Source organism: Amblyomma americanum, chromosome 11 (genome assembly GCF_052857255.1).
Source record: "Amblyomma americanum isolate KBUSLIRL-KWMA chromosome 11, ASM5285725v1, whole genome shotgun sequence".
NCBI classification, from domain to species: domain Eukaryota; kingdom Metazoa; phylum Arthropoda; class Arachnida; order Ixodida; family Ixodidae; genus Amblyomma; species Amblyomma americanum.
The window spans coordinates 33,521,927-33,544,327 of NC_135507.1; the positions used below are offsets into that span (position 1 = coordinate 33,521,927).

The 22,401-nt window shown below is 43.9% G+C and overlaps 1 protein-coding gene and 3 non-coding genes across 5 annotated transcripts in view; 2 read left to right on the forward strand and 2 right to left on the reverse strand.

Annotated features, from left to right (window-relative positions):
* The first annotated feature begins 3,259 nt into the window (after positions 1-3,259).
* On the forward strand, positions 3,260-3,332 carry TRNAK-CUU (transfer RNA lysine (anticodon CUU)). Its single transcript has one exon. It is a non-coding gene; the product is annotated as a tRNA-Lys (tRNA).
* Positions 3,333-3,770: 438 nt separating this feature from the next.
* On the reverse strand, positions 3,771-3,861 carry TRNAY-GUA (transfer RNA tyrosine (anticodon GUA)). Its single transcript is given in 2 exon segments — positions 3,771-3,806; positions 3,825-3,861. It is a non-coding gene; the product is annotated as a tRNA-Tyr (tRNA).
* Positions 3,862-6,042: 2,181 nt separating this feature from the next.
* LOC144110339 (glycogen debranching enzyme) overlaps positions 6,043-22,401 on the forward strand; it is a 34,339-nt gene continuing 17,980 nt past the window's right edge. Inside the window, exons 1-9 of one of the 2 annotated variants that reach the window (XM_077643191.1) lie at positions 6,043-6,316; positions 7,051-7,107; positions 8,848-9,009; positions 10,732-10,954; positions 13,057-13,390; positions 14,726-14,944; positions 16,135-16,243; positions 17,125-17,285; positions 19,829-20,013. In XM_077643191.1, the coding sequence (XP_077499317.1) occupies positions 6,196-6,316; positions 7,051-7,107; positions 8,848-9,009; positions 10,732-10,954; positions 13,057-13,390; positions 14,726-14,944; positions 16,135-16,243; positions 17,125-17,285; positions 19,829-20,013 (1,571 nt within the window). In that variant the 5' untranslated portion in view covers positions 6,043-6,195. Of the gene's footprint in view, positions 6,317-7,050; positions 7,108-7,459; positions 7,662-8,847; positions 9,010-10,731; positions 10,955-13,056; positions 13,391-14,725; positions 14,945-16,134; positions 16,244-17,124; positions 17,286-19,828; positions 20,014-22,401 lie in introns of those variants that run through there. The other variant, XM_077643192.1, reaches the window with a different exon arrangement.
* Positions 11,779-11,852, reverse strand: TRNAL-CAA (transfer RNA leucine (anticodon CAA)). The gene has a single exon. It is a non-coding gene; the product is annotated as a tRNA-Leu (tRNA).

Genomic DNA, 22,401 nt, shown 5'->3' on the forward strand with positions numbered 1-22,401 from the left:
TGTTTTAGACCGGACATGTCTCACTGCTGCTCTGGAAGCAAAATTGCGTTTGCTGAGCCGCTGCACGAAAATGTTTAAAAGCAATTTATGGGGGGGGGGGGGGGGGGGGGGGGGGGGGGGGGGGGGGGGGGGGGGGGGGGGGTTGAGTGAAACAAAATAGTGCGAGAATCTCGGTGGTTACTAAAATTCATCTAGGCAGTGCCTCTTAAACGGACAAGCAGTTCCACAACCCCCATTGAAAATATGACCAACCAGGATGGTTATATACAATCGCTATCACCACTTCTCAGTTTCAAAAGTATTCGAAAAAAGATGGGCACCTTTGGTTGAGAGATTCAGCTCAACACAACATTTTGGTATGCCTAGAAGCTTTCCAGGCCTGTCACACTGTTTTGCATGCTGTGCTGAATATTATCAACTCCTGGTACTTCAAACCTGGAGGCAACCGAAAATTTGCTTGAATTAAGGCTATTCTTTTGTACAGCACTATACACTGACAGTGGTAAATGTCCATTCATAGATGTTCAGCATCCCACAGTGGACAGTATTGTGGGATGTGCTAACTTAAAACAATAGGAAACAGGCAAGCCTCGTTCTGGTGATGCATTCTGACCAGATAACTTTTCTTGGCGTGGGCAACTATATGTCTCTTGCAGTGTTGAGAAACAAGCACAGCACCACCATGTTTACTTGTTTTTTTTTTACAGGATTTTTACAGGGTAGCACATTTTGGGAGATGGTTTCACTTTAAAAAATGTGTGCTTACTGCTTGACTAAATGAATATGAATTTTTTTTTGCAAGACCTTTATGGCTATATTGTTATTACTGATACACGACTATTCTACCTGTTAAAAAGACAGTTTCATCAGAGCTGGGGAGCCTGAGCTTCATTGCTTGGCTTGCTTGTACAGCAATAGTAGCTCAGTTTTCAGCTGAAGAAGTCATGCTCTGCTGAGAGGTCAGCATGTTGACACATGTACGTTTTGCTTCCTGCACATAGTTAATTGGTTCTAATGTGCAATGTGTAGGCATGCATGCACTCATTATGTTAAAATAAAAAAAGTCCCAAATTTTTGTTAGGGCTCCAAGAGTGCACCTGGAAGCAAAACTGGAATGTGTAGGCACATTATTAATGTACAGACTGCAAGTATTACGAGCCTATGCAAATAGCACAGTACTGCCCTAGAGCATTTTGTGGTTGTCCTCAAGTGGGAAATGGCACACATAGCCAAAGCGGAGTATTGCCGACATGGGCAGTGACTAATGCTCAAAAGGGCCTTGTATTAAAACAAGATTATCTTCTTCTGGGCTCATGTGGGCAATATTGTGTTCTATCGACTCTACCATGCCCACACTGCAAATCAGGAAAGCGCTTAGCTACCATAAATGCTTTGCATATAATACATATAACCTTGTGTGCATCCCTGAGTACCACTCTTAGAATTAGCATTTTTTGGTGCGTGTGCCGTAGGGAATGGTGCAGGTATGAATAATGCCTGTACGCAGGCCCACATACTCAGTATATACAAACAGAATTATATACAGGATGATTCACCGCAAATAACCCATCATAAGCATATATAGTAGACGCATGACAGAGGTGAAATTTTCAAAGGACTGCTTCAAATATTCATTCTTTTGATCTGCAGCACGACACTGGAATAGACTTCCAGAAAATTGTTATATATTCAATCGTGAACAATTTTGATCCTGCCCTGAAGAAGTGTACAAAAATCCAAGCTAATGATGTTGTTGTTATTGCGTAACTCTTGCCACCAATATATATTTGTGTGTGTACGTGTGCGTACTGATTGTGTATTGTGCAGAACAGCACACTGGATGTCAGATGTATGGCTTTCTGCGTATTTTGGCATGTCATTGTATGTTTTATAATGCCCCCTATCTGGGCACAAGTGAATAAATAAAATAAATGAATAAAACTCAATGCTAATACTTTTAATTGCTCTGGCAGGCGGCATACATTTCTGCGTACAGTATCATAAAATCAGCCCTTAATCAGACATTTCATTTTATCTGTGCTTGCAAACAACAAAAAAAAGCCGCCTGTTACAGTTGACTGCGATCCTTTAATCATTGTTATTATCACTACTTACGAAATGGCAAGTGGGCTATAATACCATGGCATTATGGTAAAACATATTATTGCCCTGAAGCAGGGTTTGCGTATGCTCTGAAAATCATATGTAGTAAAGCCCATGGTCGATTAAAAATATCTGTGCGGTAGTGTGTATCTAATTACGGCACAAAGCAGTTAAGGATGGCGACAATGTTTAATTGTCGTGTCTAGGAGCGCGGGAATGATGTGATCAGGAGGCGGTTGGCTAATGCTGCCACCCTTGGATTTATTAGGGGGGGGGGGGGGGGGCAGCCCCCTTCCCCCAAACGAGGAATGTGCGAATGTTAGATGTATACAAATGGCAGTTTTTCGCCGAAATGGGACCTACCACCTGCAACCACTCCTTCAAAAGCGTCCACCCCTGGCAGGAAGTCGCCTAAAAGGCAGGAGGAACTTTGCTGATCTTGAAATTGAGACATGTATGCACCAGTGCTCCGAGTTAGCTGGTTAAACTGTATGTATAAATCACGAATACACTATTGGCTTTTGGTTTTGGGGGAAAGGAAATGGTGCAGTATCTGTATCGGCGGACAGCTGAATCGTGCCGAAAGGAAGGGATAAAGGAGGTACTAAGAGAAGAAAGAAGTGCCGTAGTGGAGGGCTCCGGAGTAATTTCGACCACCTGGGGATCTTTAACGTGCACTGACATCGCACAGCACACTCCTTGTACAATGTTCTCTGTATGCCAATTGAGAGTCCGACGTCAGACACACGGGCGACGACTGCGCGTCATCGTAGTCGTAATGAGCGTCCTTCCACAAAGAGTTTAGCGTAAATACGATAACAGTTGGTTAGTCTGGACGCTGGTAATGCAAAGCAACTTTGCGCCTATCCTTGCGCCAGCGCCTTTTTGAGCACGTATTGCCGTTGACGTCGTGCGAAAAACAAAAATTGGTGTAGTGAGGGGAGGGCAGCAGTGGGACTGCCAAAGAGTTTCGGAAAAGTGGGATTGCAACAAATATAGGATTGAGAAGGTATTCACGAAAGCAAGGCGAGAACCTTCGCCCAAACATCTCCTATGCACTGCGTGTTCTTTCCCAAAAAAAAACACAGCGACTTTTTTTTTTGTAGTTTGAAAAACCTTACACTGATATAGTCTTTTTTGACCTCAGTACATGTCCGCCCGGCTAGCTCAGTCGGTAGAGCATGAGACTCTTAATCTCAGGGTCGTGGGTTCGAGCCCCACGTTGGGCGCATTTTTTTTACTTTTTTTTTATAAGCATCTGAAAAATACAAAGCGCAATTAACGTTACATCAGTCATTCATTCATTCATTAGTAATTTGCGGAGGTACTGGCAATGTCCGAAATGCAGCTCGATGCCCACGGAAGCTCTCCAAATGTCAGCCCCGCAGTACTAAATTTTAGCAAATGATAAATAGATTGAATGACCGAACAAAACGACCGCTGCCTGCATTTGCGTAGTCAGAACAAAATGGCAAAAGCTTGCTACATCTTGTTGAGTGCATGCGCCAAAGGCGGTGGCGCCACGCATGGCCTCTTTCATTTGTCTCCAGCAGAATTTGAACACTTGGGTGTATGTGGCGCTGCATGTGCTCTTTTTTTTTTTTTGCACGGCAAAACAAACTATGAGAAAAAATACCACAGGGAAGGAAAGGAGGAAAAAAATTCCATCCGTCGAGCCGGATTCGAACCAGCGACCTATGGATGTCCGCAGTGCGTAGCCTCTACAGTCCACCGCTCTACCAACTGAGCTATCGACGGCGACGAACTGGCTTACTCATTTTTTGAATCAGCTTGCCGTAGGTGACTAATGTGAGAAACAAGAAATTTTTTTTTTTAGAAAGGGAACATATATTAGGCCATTATTTTTGCGGTTACATATAAAGGAAGTGCACTGGAATTACAGTCGACCCTCGTACTCGTGGGAGCACAGCGCCAATTCGAATAAACCGGTTGTTCGCATTAAGCGATTTTTAATTATTGGCTGTTCACTACATGTGCCGCCCGTCCAAGATCGAGTTGTCCATATATCCGTCTCTATAAATCCGCCGCTTTCAAAAGAAGGCCACCGGGGAACATCTGCTCAGGACGGGGAGATTGCATGCAATGTCACAGTTCCCACTCTTAGTACATTTTTTTTTTATAAAAGCCACGCCCGAAAAGGATGCGAACGCTCGGCTTTGGCGGGAAACAACTTTTGGGAGTTCCGTTTTGGCGGGAAAAATGGTTTTGTTCCTTGAGGAAGGAACCTGGGAAGAGCTGATCCGGAGCCACGACCCGGATCAGCAAAGACTCATCATCCGCCAAGCGGAGACAGCTTACTACAAGGTTCCCTCCGCGGTCTCCGGTGCTGAGAGTTGGCTGGGAGGCACCGCCTCCTAATTACTGCGCCCAGACCGTGAGGCCCCATGATGACGGGAATAAAGTTCATTCATTCATTCATTCATTCATTCATTCATTCATTCATTCATTCATTCATTCACCGTCTGGCCATAGTCCTGCCTGGCTTAGGGTGCGGAACAGCCGGAGGTACCGAAAAGGCTCTGTAGCAGAGGTTGGTGGGGATGGGTGCGATTGGCTGGTAGTTACCCCCCCCCCCCCTTCCTTCCTTCTAGCAATGCTCAAGTTCCCAGAATCTCCCGTGCTGTCACAGCTTGCTGTGAAAAGCAAGCAAACTTTTCAACGCCGTTGTTGGATGATGCACTCTGTAGAGGTTAAAATTAGTTGCCTAAGGATACGTGATATTTACAGGCTTCTGTCCTAACCTGCCACACTCATGCATAACGGAAAATAGCGCAAAAGACGGGGACAAGTGAAGAAAACAACAGGACCAGCGCTAACTCACAACTGAAGGTTTATTAACAGGAAACCAGGAATATAAACAGCGCAATCAAACCTTCAGTTGTGAGTTAGCGCTGGTCCTGTTGTTTTCTTCACTTGTCCCCGTCTTTTGCGCTATTTTCCCTTAAGTATGTATCACCAACTCGCCCGTCTTGCCATTGTGTTGAACACCCATGCAGTCTCCTCCTCCTACTACACCCAGTATACCTCCACCCTACCCTACCATCTCCTACCACACCCAGTATCCCTGGCTACCTGCCCCTCCTGGGGCAACCCGCGCCCACCCACAACCATCTCTGGATCCTCTGGGCGTGCCCCAATCCTCCGGGTGAGCGCTATGCCCATATTCAACCCAACACCCGATTACTGGGAGGCCTGCTTAGTCAGTGTCACTCTCGACGAGTTGCGATGGCTACCCCAGGGGGCTTACATGGTCGCCACTGCCACTTGGGCCTCGCACTGAGAAACCCACAGAGGGATTGATTTTTTTTATCTCTTCCAATAAAGTTATTTCCTCCTCCGCCCGAGCTGCTGATGATGGTGATGATGACGATAATGCGCTTTCTTTTTTGTTCGCTGAATATTTTATTAGACATGCATTTAAAAGCGGAGATGGAGGATGAGAAGGAATTTAATCCACACTTCATGAAGAAACCTGCGAAGAGAGAGTATGAAGCGGTTGCATTCTTCTTCTTTACTCCATGCATTCTCTTTGTCAACTTCGCTCTTGATAGTGTGGTGGATGATTTTTTTTTTCTGACTTGACAGAACGTGTTGCTCTCCCACGTGGATATTTTCAGCTGGTCCTAACATGATATTCCGATTGACACCTCTAGAAAGGGGAATTTATAGAACAACGCCCCTCTGGGGTCAGCTGTCATGCAGTTACCGACTCAGAACTTTTCCACAGCCCCAGTTCAACTGATCCCAGCTGGGACTACCGTGTGCGTATGCATGTATTTTCCACAGCCCAGTTCAGCTGACAACTGATCCAAGCTGAGACTACCATGGGCGTGGACGTTCAGATTTATATGAAGGACAAACGAAGACAAGGAAGATGGCTGCATGTTAGGCGGTCGCGGACGATCTCACGTGCGCCTGCCGCGGCCGTACGAAGGAAGCCGACGGGTGCGAGCTGTGCACCAGCATGGCCGCCGATCTGTAGGGGCCCGCTCACTCTTGCCCCGAGTGCACTGGGGCCGCGGGATCGACGCAGCCGCTCTAAATTGGCCGGCGATATGGTCCAAGCCGAAGATGACAACTTCCAGCTCCGTGGCGCATCGCAAGTCCTCATGCCCCTACGATGAAACCTTGAATTCGGCATCTTACAGCAGTGGCATCTTTGTCACGCTCGCGTCTGCCAGGGAACGCAGGAGTGAGTATGCTCTCGATTGCGATGCATGTCCACCCTGACAGGGGTTGAATGCGCTCAAGCAACTCCACAATTAAAGTGGGCACTGAGTAATGAATGCTTCGTTGATTAATTGTGAGCAACACTATAGAGGCGCTGCAGATTGCTGGCAGCGTTTGGAGGATTGCCACCCTCCCACCATTTTTCTGCTTTACGGAAATAAAGCGGCCGCCGTGAGTGCAGTATTGTGAGTAATAAACATCTTGCCTGTTGCACTGATATCGGAGACAACAGCCTTCTTTTTGTGGGACAGAGGGAGTCAAGAAAGCTACGCTCAAGGCAGAAAAGAGTAAAAACAGCGCAAAAGAGAACGGAACACTAATACAAGAGTCGATACACCACAAGCGCTGACAAGCAACTGAAGTTTTAATGAAAAAAAAAACTCTCTCTCTGCGACAGCTTACTGCCTTTTTACTCTCATACAGGCGTAATAGTGTTTAGAGTGTAGGAAAAATGCAGTGTGTATGTTACATGTTCCGCCTCAAATTTATTTCACTGTGCTACCTTTCTCGTGCGCGCGGTCCGCAAAACTGTGTAGGGACCACCTCTAAAACCATATTCAAGGCATATAATGCAAGAACAAATGCAAAAACCACGCAACCGGTGCGTATATACATCGCATTATGTGATTCGCGAGGTCGCTGCGTTCGTCTGCATGCCTCACGAAGTTCATGCAGCTGTTACTTCTTGTCTTCCAGAGCATCTTATGAACCAGTTTTTCGCGAGGAGATTTTACCGAGAATACCGAAATCCGAGTAAGTATATAACATCGAGCGTGCCGAACGAAAAAGATGTTGTCAGGATCAAAACTCAAAAAGACCGCTGAAACTTAGTTTCGTTTTCGGTGCGAGACCAGGACCACCAGGACTACCTGTATGACATACGCCTTCGAAGCAAACCTTGTCATCAGAGAAACAGGGCAGTCTCTGTGCAATAAGCGATACGAAGAACGAGGTGTGCGCGTTGACAGCTTCTTTAAAACTATTTCGTTATTTCGTGAGAGTGTTTAACAGGAAAGAAGCGTATAATTTCAGCCGCGAATGCGGAGTAGACCGGTCTTGATCGTCTCTCTTATTTGTCTAGTACATCGTTAGTTTCGGGACATTTGTTTACTTTTGCCGCCCAGCTCACGTGAAGGAAGCTTAGCGGGGTGACCTTTGAGGTTTTTTTTAAAGGCGGCCTCTCTCAACTGTCAGCTGGGCTTGAGTGTGTTCACCCTCGGAGGAAATCTAGAACACCTAAGAATGCATGCCCCGTAACTTTTACTTTCCCTGACCTCTCGGCGTCCGCGCGATCACCCTTGGCTGAGGTACGTGGGTGGGTTTCGCTCTGTGTCAAATCTGTTTGGTTGAGCGTTGCCCGGCGCCGGTTCTCCTGGAACGCGGATTCGCTCTTGTTCAAGTAGCCGATTTTGAAAGTGAACGCTATTATAGTCGCTATGAGGAATGTCACTAGTCTTCATCGTGCTTCGCAGTAGAGTGACATAGGCAAGGAAACATTGGTGAGTGGGAGCGGCTATGGTATCGCTCGTCCTTGATCGTTTGACGTCTCCGCTAATCTGACGTTGCCTAGTGATGATATCGAGGTCAGTACACAATGCAGGGTTGCATCTCTTTTTTTGTCGCTGTTCGGTTCGTCTTCGCAGAATCGCTGCATGTTAACATGTTGGCTTATAGTTTATACCTATTAACTGCTGGATGCTCCAGTGACGGCTATCTCCCGACTGCTCTGATTAGAGCGTAGTCGCTGCAAATAAACGTGGTTAGCGCGTACTACCTGCGCTGTACGCTACGAGATTGTTTGATTGATTGCTATTTTGCGTCAGCGTCTTCTTAGAGCATCTGTCTGGAACGTTTGTCTCCTAACGAAGTGCGATTTTTGGGGTTTTAACTCGAGTTAGCTGCGTTTCGACACCATGCAGATCGAAGTGTAGCAGTCATATGCGGCTGCGGTTGTATTGTCAAGTGACTACGCAGTTAAAATATTCTCTAAATGTGGATATACGCCTGTCACCTTTCGCACTACGTACTTACGTTTTAAAGGAATTGCGTGCAGTGCCGTTTACACCGCGATCATTGGACGCCGGTTAATTAGAAGAACGCACGGCGTGCTTTTCAAGCACCATATCTTCGGCTTACTGTGCACGCAGAGGTTAAGCATTAATTTAATGACATTCACAGGGACGTTGTAGTTGTGCCGCCTTATCCACTACAGCAATAGTGGAGGGTGTCGCGTTGAATTTTTTCACTCCACGTTACGGAAGTGGACAGCTGCTCTTTCAAGTGCCAATTAAGACATTAATTGCACGGGCGTGCGATCACATTGCGTTACATCACTTATTTGTTTCAAAGATCATTTTTTGGTTGGTGTTATATTACGGAAGGTTACAAGGAAACGGAAAAACAAATGAATCGTTCACACTTAGCTTCATAGTTGTTGGCCGGTCTGGATTTCATCCTGCAGAAAAGTAACTGTCCTTTGCTTCTGCTGTACAGACCCCCGTATTGTAGCGTCTCTGGAATCCAACGGTTTGTTGGAACACGCCATGCACATTGCCAACTGGTCTGAGAATGAATCCACAAGGCCAACCTTCCCCATCAATGTTTTCCCACTCAACAATGGTGTCCTGGAAAGCACCATCTACAGGCTCGCCAAGGGTAAATAACATTTAGTTGTTTCCAGTACCAAGTTCTGAAATGGATTGTTTGCTGTGTTGTTCACGTGAAACTTTCCACAGCTGTTTCATACTTTTTTCTGGTGAGTCAGCCATCATGAGCATGGGTGCTTATTCTTCAACTGGTGTGTTTGGGCACAAACTTTGCATAATTTTTTTATTGCCGTTGGAGGAGAATCAGCTGTGCTTTTTGAGTGATTAATATTTGGTCACTGAAAAACTAAAGCAACTACAATACAACAATTCTTCTATAATTTTGAGTGAGGAAGTAGTAAGTGGGTGATTAAAACGCAAGAAAGGTTCTGACGAAAACTGTGAAAGAACTCGGTTTGCTGGAGAACTGGCAGAAAAACATTTTATGGTGAACGTCATTTAATGATGTGCACATCAGTACATGTTCCCAATGTCGTCTTAGTGTTATATGCAATGCGGAGAATTTTTAATAGAAAGCTAGATGCTAGGTATTGCTCAGCTAATTTTGATCCAAAGTGAGAGGTGTTTGACGTGTCTTGCTGTTGCTTGTAGCTCAGGCAAGTATGATAAACTTAATATATGGATCTCAGTCATACTCTTTGGGCAAACATATCGCTTCCTTGTCCAGACTTAATCTACTGCTCTGTAGCTGGTTTATTTAGAAAGCTATGCATTTAAAGATAAGAATATGTAAGGGCTGACTAGGCTTGATCTCTAATATCCATGATGTTCACCGACATGTACTGGCATCACAGTGCTTGTGTCCTCTATGTTTTTTTCCTGTGGGAGTAGTAATCAAATTCTTGCAGCTCTGAGAATTGGCTTAAACCTTTGCTAACTATTATGTCTATATAGACTTCAAATTCTCAAAGGAGATACCAAGGAAAAGTATATCTGGTTTTTGTCCCGTTTTAAAATATTCACATTAAATATGCATCAACAGATGGTGCCAAATGCATGCTGTTAATTTTTGGATAGTAGTTTTCACACCTGATGAGTCTTGTTGCTCGTTAGTTTCATAAATATATTACAGGAAATGGAATTCTTTTCTCTCCGCTTCTCTTGAGCATGGGTGTGGTATTGTGGTAAGACTCAAGTTTCAGGGGCACTGCAGTTGACTGCTTTTTGGCAGTGAGGAGGATGCGGACCACAAATACCTTAAATTTTAGGTGGTACTGAAAGTAGTGACAGTGACTCGATCCACAAGGTGAAGATTAGACTCTGACTTTGAGCCTAGCACTACAGGTGTAGCTCTGCCTTCTGATGTTATGGATTGACTGTCTGTCGAATCTTTTTTTATCAAAACTGAAGTGCTTAATATTAGTTGAACCAAGGTGTTTTTGTTTACACAAGGTATCCAGGTGTCATCTTTCTTTTCTTATCAATCTATTTTGTTTTGTATTTGTGATCTTGCCTGCTGATGCAACACTGCACACTTGCGTAAACCACTTTTGTCCCTTCAATATTTATCTGCCCTAGTGGGCGGACCATTAACATGTCCTCATTTTTTTTCTTAATGTCTTGTAATGCTTTTTTCTTTACTATGTACGCCCACTCCTGCCTTAGTCCTTGTGCAAAGGCTGGCAGTACCTGTGAAATAAATAAATAAAACGGGGAGACCATTCCAGCTACCTTTTCATATGCCTCACCTCTGTCCTAACAACTCGCATGTGAAATTCTGGAACCGTTTTACTGCACCAGTCTGATGCACATACCAACTGTTTCCTTCCAGACACCAAAGTACGCTTCATCCTGGGTCCTTCACTTTTTGGCAAAGACGTGAAGTTGTTCATAAATGCACCACTTGCCGCTGGTGCAAGCTTCTCAAGGACCCAGTACAATCCTGTCAACTGGTGCCATGACAGCCACAACCCTAACGATGAGACTGCATACTTTGCCGATGTCAGCTTCAGCCTGGCTGGCAGCTTTCATTACTACTTCACAATCAACAATGAGTAAGTTTTGTGATGAAGTAGCTTTTGATCTGCTATAACCGTCCCATTAGCTCATACTGCAGATGTAGAAGAAGGTGGGAAGATGGGTTATATTCACTTGCAATAGCAGCATCTGATAAGATATGCCATTTTTTTGCAAGCCTGTGATCATTGTGCAGGGACACAGTAAAATACTTATCTGTAATATATATATATATATATATATATATATATATATATATATATATATATATATATATATATATATATATATATATATATATTACTGCTTCTCTGCACAATGATCACAGGATTGCAACAAAACAGCTTATCTTATCAGATGCTGTTACTGCAAGTGAATATAACCCATCTATATATATTACAGATAAGTATTTTACTGTGTCTCTGCACAATGATCACAGGCTTGCAACAAAACAGCATATCTTATCAGATGCTGTTACTGCAAGTGAATGTAACCAATCTTACCACCTTCCTCTAGTTTATATATATATATATATATATATATATATATATATATATATATATATATATATATATATATATATATATATATATATATATATATATATATATATATATATATATATATATATATATATATATATATATATATATATATATATTAGCAGACAAGATAAAGTAAATGAGGGGCCCGTTTGACAAACTTATGAAGGGAGCCAACAGTCACCGAAGCAAAGGTGCATAGGGGAACGTTATTTATTATTATTTTTTTAAATGTGTAGTGCTTATCAGTGAGATAATATTACTTAGATTAATAAATCGCTTAAAGAAAATTACTTATAAAGCAGCAGAAAAAACAACCATGCCGCCGGTGGGATCCGAACCCACGACCTCCGAATATTGCGTCCAGTGCTCTTACCAACTGAGCTACGGCGACGGCTGTCCAATCTGCTGCTCTCGTGGGTATTTATGTTTATTTAGTGTACGCGAACCTTGAGAGTGTTCACCAGCGCTACACATTTAAAAAAATAATAATAAATAACATTCCCCTATGCATCTTGGTTTCGGTGACTGTTGGCTCCCTTCATAAGTATATATATATATATATATATATATATATATATATATATGTGTGTGTGTGTTGTGTATGTATGTATTCATGTATGTATTCATGTATGTATTCATGTATGTGCGGTCATATGGAGGGATACACCTGTAATATCAAGGTTCCACAGAATGCAGCTTCAGCTTTCTTCATGTGATTTCTATGTCATATAATAATTATCGTCTTATGGTGCAAGTTGAGAAAAATGGTAAAATTTCCAGGTTTTACTGGGGAGCATGCAAAGTTTGAAAAGAAAAAATTTCATCCTCCCAAATAATTAACAATGCAGTTTCTGTCGAGACCTTATTGTATCTCCAGGTTGTGGCTCAAGGCTTGTTTTAGGGCTTTATTTATACTGTCTTTATCTTGTTCCTGTCCAAGGATGTCATTATGTAAACAAATCGGTGTGTTATAGACATTTTAAAGCACATGCAAAAGAAAAGCCTATATTTGCACTGACCAGTGCCATACTAGAGCAGCAGTAAAATGCCGAGACGTCGACCTAATAATTGGTTGTTGGGGAAAGGAAATGGCGCAGTATCTGTCTCACATCTCAGCAGACTCACCCTAAGGGAAGGAATAAAGGAGGGACTGAGAGAAGAAAGGAAGAAAAAGGTGCCGTAGTGGAGGGCTCCTGAATAATTTCAACCACCTGGGGATCTTTAACATGCAATGACATCGCACAGCTCATGGGCACCTTTGCGTTTCATGGAGGCGAAAGGCAAAGGCGCCCGTGTGCTGTCCATCTCAAAAACTACTTTTTCTGTTCATTTCGCATTCCTGGTTTGAAATTGTTCTGCGGACGATTTTGCACATTTCGGCACTTTATTTTAGTACCCAATTTTGTGCGTACTGTGTATTCTGGATGGGCATTTGACAGTATATTTGATGCATGTACAAATGTACCCTCATTTCATCGGTATTAGAAGGCCCAATTCCTTTAATATGATAGAACATGCCTTCATTTCCATCATAATATCGCAGCATGTGCTGGCCAGTTGTTGGTCTCTTCAAAGGCGCGGCCTGACGCTCGCAGGAAAGAACATGCAGGCTCGGGCTACTTCCTGGTCGACCCTGTGCTGCGGCGCGGCAAAGACCAGGAGGTGCTGTCGCTGGACTGCATCCAGTGCCAGACGGTGCTCACCAAGTGCCTGGGCTCCTTTGACAGCTGGAAGCAGACGCTGGAAGTGAGCCGCGAGAGCGGCTACAACTTTGTCCACTTCACGCCCATCCAAGAACTGGGCGACTCGCTGTCGTCCTACTGCATCCGCGACCATCGCAAGCTGAATCCCATGTTCAACAAGCCAGACCGAACGTACACCATGAAGGACATGCAGGAGCTGGTCACCATGATGTGCGACGAGTGGAAGGCAGGTGTCGTTATGCGTGGCTTCGCTCTAGCTGTCTTCAGCCGGGGGTAAAAAAAAAAATTGTGTTGTATAGTATGAAGCTTAATAGGATAGAACGTTGGGCCAGTTGGTGTAGCAACATAGTTAAAAAACTTTGCGCAGACTTAACACAGGACGGGAGGGAGAAACACGCACTCGCACGCACGCACGCACACATGCGCTCGTGATACCCACAGGTGATACAATGGGTACAAGCTTTCCCCTGGCCTGGTGCTCGGCTTAATCAGGGTGAAATGCTTGGAAAAATGGATCTTTGACCCCACCTTGAGTAGTGGAAAATACCTTGTGCCATGGTTCTCTTTGGCCATAGATGCCCTTGCGGCATAAAAATTCATAATCATTGATATAATGTGAGATGCAATCTGAAACCGCTGAAGTGAGAAAAAAGAAAACTCATTTAGATTCGTGTAAATATGATAACTGCATTCGCAAAAGAAGGAAATGTTATAAATAGGCCCAGCGCTTTCCGGTTTTGACCGTAAAGCACCGACAAACATCCGTCGTTATAAAAAAGAATTACGATATCAGTTGAAACGGAAAAGCACTGGTTTCTAGGTGTGCTTGGGTTAGCCAACAATCTTTTCTAGCCAACAAACAGACCTACAGACTTTCAATGTGGGACAAATGCAGTCTGATGAAGGTTCAGTCAGAGGTCCAAAATTGCCATTGTATAACTTAGGGTCAGTGCTGTTATTGTTGCTCCGTTTTTTGGAAACTAAATTGTTCAACTACCCCGTTATGTCCAGAACGCCTTTTAACATCTCAAGTACTGATGGTGAAGAAGCATATTCAAAGTTAGGTGCTCTCAGCACAAGTCGACAAGCTTTGCCAAGCCTACTACTACAGCCATCTGTGTATACCGTGCATGCAAACCGAATGAAGTAAAGAAAATTGACGCTCTTGGCATCTGTTTCATCTCTTATAAACTTAGCTTTTTCATCGATAATCACCGCTGTTAGCGTTAGTACCGTACAACTACATGAAAAGCATTGGCTTCCCAAAAAGAAATAAACACCAAAAAGCATCTGCCAATATTTCTCAGAAATAAGCACTTTAAAGTCCATGGCCTAATTATGAACCAACTAACATTTTAAAAACTTGTACTTGTTTACCGCAACCTTGTGTTAAGCACATGGTAGCCTTAGTCACATCTGCATCCTTGACACAACATTGCAACCATGTGAGGGCAACTTCTACAGGTTTTTCTTCTGATAGCTGAACTTTTTGTGACTCCGTTGATGTGTGTTTGGCTAGTGCGGTGACATTGTCATCTTGCAATGCTACATCGTGGTGCAGATTCTGTCGTTGACAGACGTGGTCCTCAACCACACGGCCAATGAGACGCCCTGGATCAGGGAGCACCCCGAGTGCACATACAACCTGGCGAATACTCCACACCTGAAGCCAGCCTTCCTCCTTGATGTCGCCATTCACAACCTGACCCTCGAGATCGCTGCGGGCAAGTGGGAGTCGGAGGGCATCCCCCCAGCCATCACACTCGAGGAGCACCTTGACGTAAGTGAGCCCTTTTAACTGCAATAATTGGCACCGTTGCTAAATTTACAATGCAGATATATGCTTGGCACCACGAATTCTAAGGGTACAATCACGAGTTTGCTTGCTGGATAGTAACAGGAACGAGCCAGCATTCATTGAAACTACGGGAATCATAGGAAGTTATTACTAAAATGAACTCCCAGGACCAAGAACATGTGGTTTATTCGAACTGGCATTTTGATTTTTGGTTTGGTTTTGTGTTATCGAGAGTCAATTGTTTTATTGTTTTGTTTAGTAGAGAAAAGTAACTAGGTAGTTGTTCAGATGAAAGATGTTCTTGGCTGAAGGTACAAGAAATGGCTACATGCTACTGGTGGGAATGGAACCACCTGCAAGCTGTGCTTGTGGCATGCGGTGTTCCACCAACTAAGCTGCAGCGTAACTGTTTTGGCGGGCTGTGTAGGAAGAGATGGTTACAGTGGGTGCACACAGTTGTTGCGCATGTAAAGTTTTCAATTTCACAAGATGAAGCACTGTCTGTTTCTGCGGTTGTATGAAGAAGGCCAAGAGTCGCTGAAACCGAGGAAAGCATATGGGGCGTTTAAATTTTTTCAAATGTTTTATTAATTTTTAAATTTAAGAACATTTTTTTTTAATAGAAACGTTCCCTCTGCTTTCCTTAGTTTCAGTGACTGTTGGCCTTCTTTATATATGTGTCATCACAATCCCCTGGCTGTGCTTAGTAGCTCCTGTTAGCTTTTTGAGGTGGTGTCATGAAGTCATCACTTGCAATCTCATGATGCCTGATGTGTGGACTTATGAGGCACTAAAGTATATATGGAAAGCGTTCTTCACAAATGCTTCGCTAAATATGGAAACTTGGATCTACCACTATGCATTCAGGACTGTACTGTAATTGGACAAATTGCCGGGCTAGTTGGTAATGATCCATTCTTGTTGACAGCGCGTTAAAGCACAGGGACAGAAGAAACACAGAGGACGACGCCGTCCTCTGTGTTTCTTCTGTCCCTGTGCTTTAACGCGCTGTCAACAAGAATGTACTGTAATTGTAGAGTTAATTTTAAATTATATACAATTTGGACATTGCTATACCTAAGCCCAAATCCACCTTAGGTGTTTGCTTATTTGTCCACAGTGTAGAAATGCGTGTGGGGCTACCAACCATATTCACCTTGGCTTGGTTTCAGGCACTGAGGCGTGTTATCAACCTGAACTGGCTCCCGCTGCTAGAGCTGCATGAATTCTTCACCATCAATGTTGACAGCCTTGTAGACACATTCAGAGAGAAGGTTTTAGGTGAGCACTCTGTTCTGTTCTTTAGCAGTTCAGTACCCTCCTCAAGTTTTACTACTCTAAATGTCCTTTAATAATGTGCCAGGTATATATTTTTTTTTTTTAGAGGGGGATGGATTTTAGGACCTAAAATTGATGTGGTACTACACCGCAAGAAAATTTCAACTTTTAACCTTTGTGTGGAATTCATACATCTTTGTAACACCAATGCAGGACTTCTTACGGGGCGATAAAGCAAAACTATTGAAGAGGTGCGTGTAATATGGTGTTTTACGGTATGTGTGCAGTAAGTGGTGCTTAGTGTCTTACTTTGCAAAATGGCCTCCCCATGCTTGGTGTTTCCACAGACGCCTTCTTCATTATGATTTTATCATCTTGCTTCTCAGGGAAATATCAGCGACAGATTGTTTCCAGAATTCTGGTTGCTGCTAATAAGTGGGAAAAAAGGCAACTTTAGATTTGAGCGCTTAGAAAGGAGTGGCGAACTTATTGCCTGTGTTGTAACAAAGCTCAGCCTGCCTGGATTATGTGGTGTTTTGGTTCTGTAAGTGGCTGAAAAATGGATGGAATGATTTTTATGCACCATCTCCCTGAACATCTCCCAGGGGCAGCCGAACCTTTGAAGCATGCGTACTTGCCTGTTCACATTCAGGATAAGAGAAAGATACACATTAAGAGCTATAAATGCTGACGGTACCTTCTCACGTCTTTTTAACTGCCTTCACATTTTCGGAATCTGTTACCAGAGCGCCCAGGGCTCTGACTTTGGCTTTAATTTGATCTGTGTGAGTTGTGTTGTGTATGTGGGGGATGTGTGTGGTGGGCTGCATTTGGTTTTATTTCATCGGTTTGCTGCCCTGCACGGGACCATACTTGCTTTCCAGACATGGGACACCCAAACACGGGGCCCGTGCCTGACGGGGGTAATCTGAAAATACTGCACCACCCGGAATATCGGCGAAATGGCGCCACCGTAGACATGGACAAGGCCTTGCAGATTTTCAACCGCAACTGGGAGCCGAGCAGTCCTGATGCCCCTGACCAGGTATTTGTGCCTGTGTTGCAATCTCTGCACCACGCTGTGTTTTCGCTGTGTCTGTGCAAGTGCACAGAAATCTCGTTATCACTGGATGTAGGAAAACAGTGAATTTGATGGTACTGGATAGAGAATGCCTGGTGTCTGCAGCATTCGTCTTGCTTTCGCCCTTGGAAACAGATGTCACCACGGTTGCTTCAGTTCTGTTTCTGGTTTACAATGAAGTAATTCGAAGCAAGATGGCGAGTTGTAAGTTATTCATCTTAAGAAGGAAGCTTGGTCGTTTTGGTTCGTGCTTCCTTCTCAAGATGAAGTAATTTGAGTAGGGGTTGTCCGAATATTCAAAGTTTTGAATACCAATTGAATACATTTGTTACTCAGTTCTTATCAGTTTGAGAAATTGATATTAGAAAATTTTTGTAAATTCGCCAGCGATTCGAATACTGCCTCAATTTTCGTAAATACAACCGTGGCAAAACCACAACATCTGGGAATACTTTATTCGATGATCAAGTTTAAAGCGCTAGGAAAATAGTACAAATGCGTCCTCTTCACTTTCTTCTCCTATCACATCCTATCACATTCGGACACTGCTAGGCTTGGACGTTATGCGAAATTCCACCAGGGGGCTTTCCCACATTTCACACGTGCTGGGAACAAGCCAGCTCTCCTCGCACTTCGGACAATCACAATGCGGAACTAAGCACATGGTTTTGTTTGACCCTTCCGAATTTTGTTTTATACCGAACACCCACACCTAAGTCACTCGTCCTATCTTAGTCTACTGTGATATGTGGAAAAGCCCACTTGTGGAATTTTGCGTGGGGCTTTCGATAGGGGGCCGGCCTAGCCTAGGTGCTGGTGGCAGGGCAAACCATCGCGTAAAATGCCGCCTGTCGCTTGCAGACACGCTTTATGTTCTACTATTGGAAAAAGCTGGGAATTTTTGTGTGTATATTTGCGACCCCATATTTCACAAAACTAACATGAATCGCTCAAAAACACCAGCAATTCGACACGCCGCATACTTCCATGCTGGTGGTATAGCAGCCCTATTCTTCAAAGAAACACATTTACGCCTTATTAATTATATTTTTTGTAATCCAATGTTCTTTCTGCAAGAAAAACCCTGCTACACTCTCATTTAGCAAATATGACAACGCATGAGAGAAGAAAACAGTTCCATCACCAGACAGCACTTCCCAGGCGCACTATCAAACATTTGGACAATCATCCTTATATCTCGTTTTTAAAAAACGGTCCTTCCTTCTAAGAACGAAATGGCTCTACCAATCTATCCAGCAGGGATTTCAAACATAGCCACCATGACCAAATTCATGAAAGCACTTCTACACTCTTCGAAATAAACTTTGAAAAGTTACGTGCACATTCGTAGGTGCAGTGCCGCAAAGAGCTTTTGCAAGGTGCATTGTAACTCGCGCACCTGTGACATGTGCGCAACGTTAGGTGTGATGACGATTGGCAGGCCCCTGTCGCGAGGCCATAAAGACTCTGGTGGAGTAGTTTCATTTTCTCATTTTTGCCGCCAGCCCATGGCGACAGCTGCTATCAGCTCTGCATTCCTCAGCCATCCAAATCCAGCTGCGCGCTGCTTTCGGGCGCCGACGGACGTGTAGTCTCGTACTTAAACAAAGTCTCGCATATTGTTAAAAAAGTTGCCATGTCAATGTTGTCTTTTCTGCTCCCACAAAACTGCAGTCATTGTGTGCCCTTATCTCAGCCAATAAGAGCACAAAGAAGAAATGCAATGTCAAGCACCAGAGCATGTTCACAAAATGTACTACCAACGTTGTGTACTATCTCCCCCTGTCATGTGGAAAGGTCTACATCGGCCAGACTGGCCAATGTATCAGCAATCGCTTAAGACAGGCACTTCACCTCACTGCAACCGTATAACACAGCCAATCTGCCTAAAAATTGCAACCACTGTCAAGACTGTAAACCCCCCTCTTCAATCATGTCAGAATCATCGGCTGCGGAAGCACTCAGAGCTAGAAATCCTGGAATCATTTAAAAATCAAAAAGTTAGGCACTGAATGCGTCAGCGACAGCTCTGTACAGTTTACTTCAACAGAATTCCATCTCATGAATGGGACGTAGGTTGTCACATGCAAGATAGCAGACCTAGACTATCAAATGTTTTTGTGTTATATTTTGTAGACGCTGATGCCTACGTGTCTGTGTAACCGGCTCGGTTGTGACGACTTTCACCGAGTAAAATTCAGTTGTGCTTCCAGCGTTGCCATGTCTACTTCTTGTGAACACGTCTTTTTCTGCTTATTTTTTCCATGATCATTCACCGACTGGCCCATCAAGCTACACTTCTTGAAGCTGTGCTTAAATTTCGCATTACCGACTGTCGTAACTGTCTGTCAATTTATTTCTTTTTGAGAAGGTTGGTTAGAGTTTCTCTTGGCACATGCTGTATTTTACTCAAGCCAGGCAGGTGTCTACCAAAAATGTTTAGCTTCGCATCATATTCTGAGGCTTCGACATTTTCCTCCATCCACATCGTGGACTCCTCTAATCAGATCGGCAGGTGCTGTGCTGAGTTCAGGCGTTGCCTGGAGCACCTGAATGGCATCGAGTGGAACCTGCTTCACAGCCACCTGCAGGCAGCTGTGGAGAACATCATACGTGGCTGCCGATACCTGCGCATTCAGCCAGACGGCCCCAAGAAGACGGCCGTCTCCAAGACGAATCCCCTGGTTGGCAGGTGAGGTAATGCCAAGTGCAGATAAGGCATTTAACTCATTCCTGTGCCGAGGCTACCAGTATTGCCATTTGAGAGAGAGGGAAAATCCATTCAACCCCATATACAGGGTGTTTTCTCTAAGACTTCACAGAATTTTTAAAAACAGACTTTTTGAGTTAGAAGAGCGCTTTTTTCAGCATAACATTGTCAGTGGTGTAGTACATCCGAATATAGCTGTGACGTGCTAACCAGCTGGCTGGTTAACTAATATTGAGTAGTTCACTTAACTATTACTGCCAGGCTCCTTAATTATTGACAGCCGTGTAGTCCACGGTAAGTAATTGCGATATCTGTTTTTAGAATTTCGAAAACGCAGCTACCCTTGGCGCTGTGGCTGAACGAACTTTGGCTGCATCGCTCCAAAATACATGTGCTTTCGAGCAGCTTGGAAGTAAATCAACCTGTCCAGTGCGCGTAACTCGCCGAAATAGCCAAAATTTGTTGGGCCAAAGAGCCGATGGTAACTGTGTTTTCGAAATTCTAAAAACTGATATGGATAGTGCTTTAAGTGGGCTACACGCCTCTCAGTAATAGCCTAACAGTAATAGTTAGAAAGTTGACTATGCAATTTTAGTTAACCAGCCTACTAGTTACCACGCCTTAGCTGTATTCTGATGTACTACATTGCTGACAGTGCTATGTGGAAAAAGTGCTGTTCTAACTCAAAAACCCTATACTTAAAAATTGTGTAAAATCTTAGGTGAAACACCCTGTATGCCTACCGTCTTACATGTACAACACCTTTTTTTTTTCTGCACAGTAACTCTAAAACTTCATTGTGTAAAAGCTTGCGCTCGCTAGCCTAGGTTCGAGACGGTCTAAACTTTTACTGTGCAAGGGCTGTGTTGTGTATGTTCAGTTTTCTGCATTATATGCGTTTAAAAAAATTAATGTGGATTAGCTCAGCTAATCGAGGATATGCAGAGTGAAAGATGGCGTTCACTGTGTTCATTGGCGTTGGCATTTACAATGTTGTAGACGGCGATGGCATTGAGGAAAGGAAGGGCGCATAACTGGCTCCCTGGATATGCGAACGCCTCATTCGTGCTTTGATACATGTGGCGGTGGTGGGAGAGAGATGTGGCCTGAATGCATTAGCGCTGACAGCGTTGTGGCTGACATGCGGCACTGCAACAGTAGCTGGGCCGCAGCGTTCATTTGGTGATCAATCTCTCGCGATCAACCGTTATCTGCATGCCACCTCCTAGGGTGGCAGGGAGGGCGCGCTGCCTATCCAATGTGCAGAACGCAATCAAAGCAGGCTTTTGCAGTTGAACACCAAAGTCACGTACATGAAAGCGAGATTGAGGTCTCCACTGACGGAGCCGGTTGTGAGCCTTTCCTTTTGTGAAAATGAACGGCCTTTGCAAAGTTGTGAACGCCAATGAACTCTATGAATGCTGTCTGCTCACTTGCTTTGTTTGGTTTTTGAGGAAAGGAAATGGCACTGTAACCATCTGGCATATCTCCTTGGACACCTGGGTGGCTGTAAAGGAAGGGATAAAGATGCACAGGACTGACTAGGGAGCCAGAGAGAGAGAAATATCGGAGGTGTTGTGACATCATGTGTCACGTGCCTCCTTGGAGCACCGCCACGGTGAAATCGCAAGTTCGCAGCCAGTAACGCTTTCGCTTTAAAAGATTCACGAGTCTTCCCTGGACGCCATTTTTGAAATTCAACCCTATCGACCACATTGTAGTTCTTCAAAAAAAAGCAAGTCATTTTTGCGCATTGTTATATGGAAGCCACCGTGCCTGTTGAGAAATGTCATAGTAAAATTGATGTCAGATATTTAAAGTTTTACCACACACAACAGGCAATTGGCTTGGTATCGTACATTGTCGGACTGCTCAAAAGTCGGCGTCGAGAAAATTATTTCCACCAATGAAAAAATGATGCTGAATTGTAAAGTGAAAGAAACATTTTATATCGAAAAATATTTATATTTTAATTTTTTCAAATTTCTGATGTTTTGGGCTAACAAAACGCCAAGTCTGGTGTTTTGAAGCCGAGATAGGTCTGATGTGCGTAAGCAGAGTTATCACAGTATGTGTGAAGAAGCTGGGTTGGTGGAGTGAGTCAGTTCACCTACGATGTGCAGTAATTTTAAAAGGGAAATTCGATGCAGGGAAATGGTGAGAGGGGTTTGCCTTACCACTTCAGACAATGAGTGATGAGTAATACAGTGAGTTTGTTTGGGAGCTGTGTGGTAATTGCTGAGTGGCAGTGGCATTCAGTTGCTGAGCTCTATTTCTCAGGACCAACTGTGGTGATGTGCGTTTCAGTGGATACAAAAGGGAAAATAAAAATGATGGTCGATTTGCATAGTTAGGCCAAATTCGAATTAG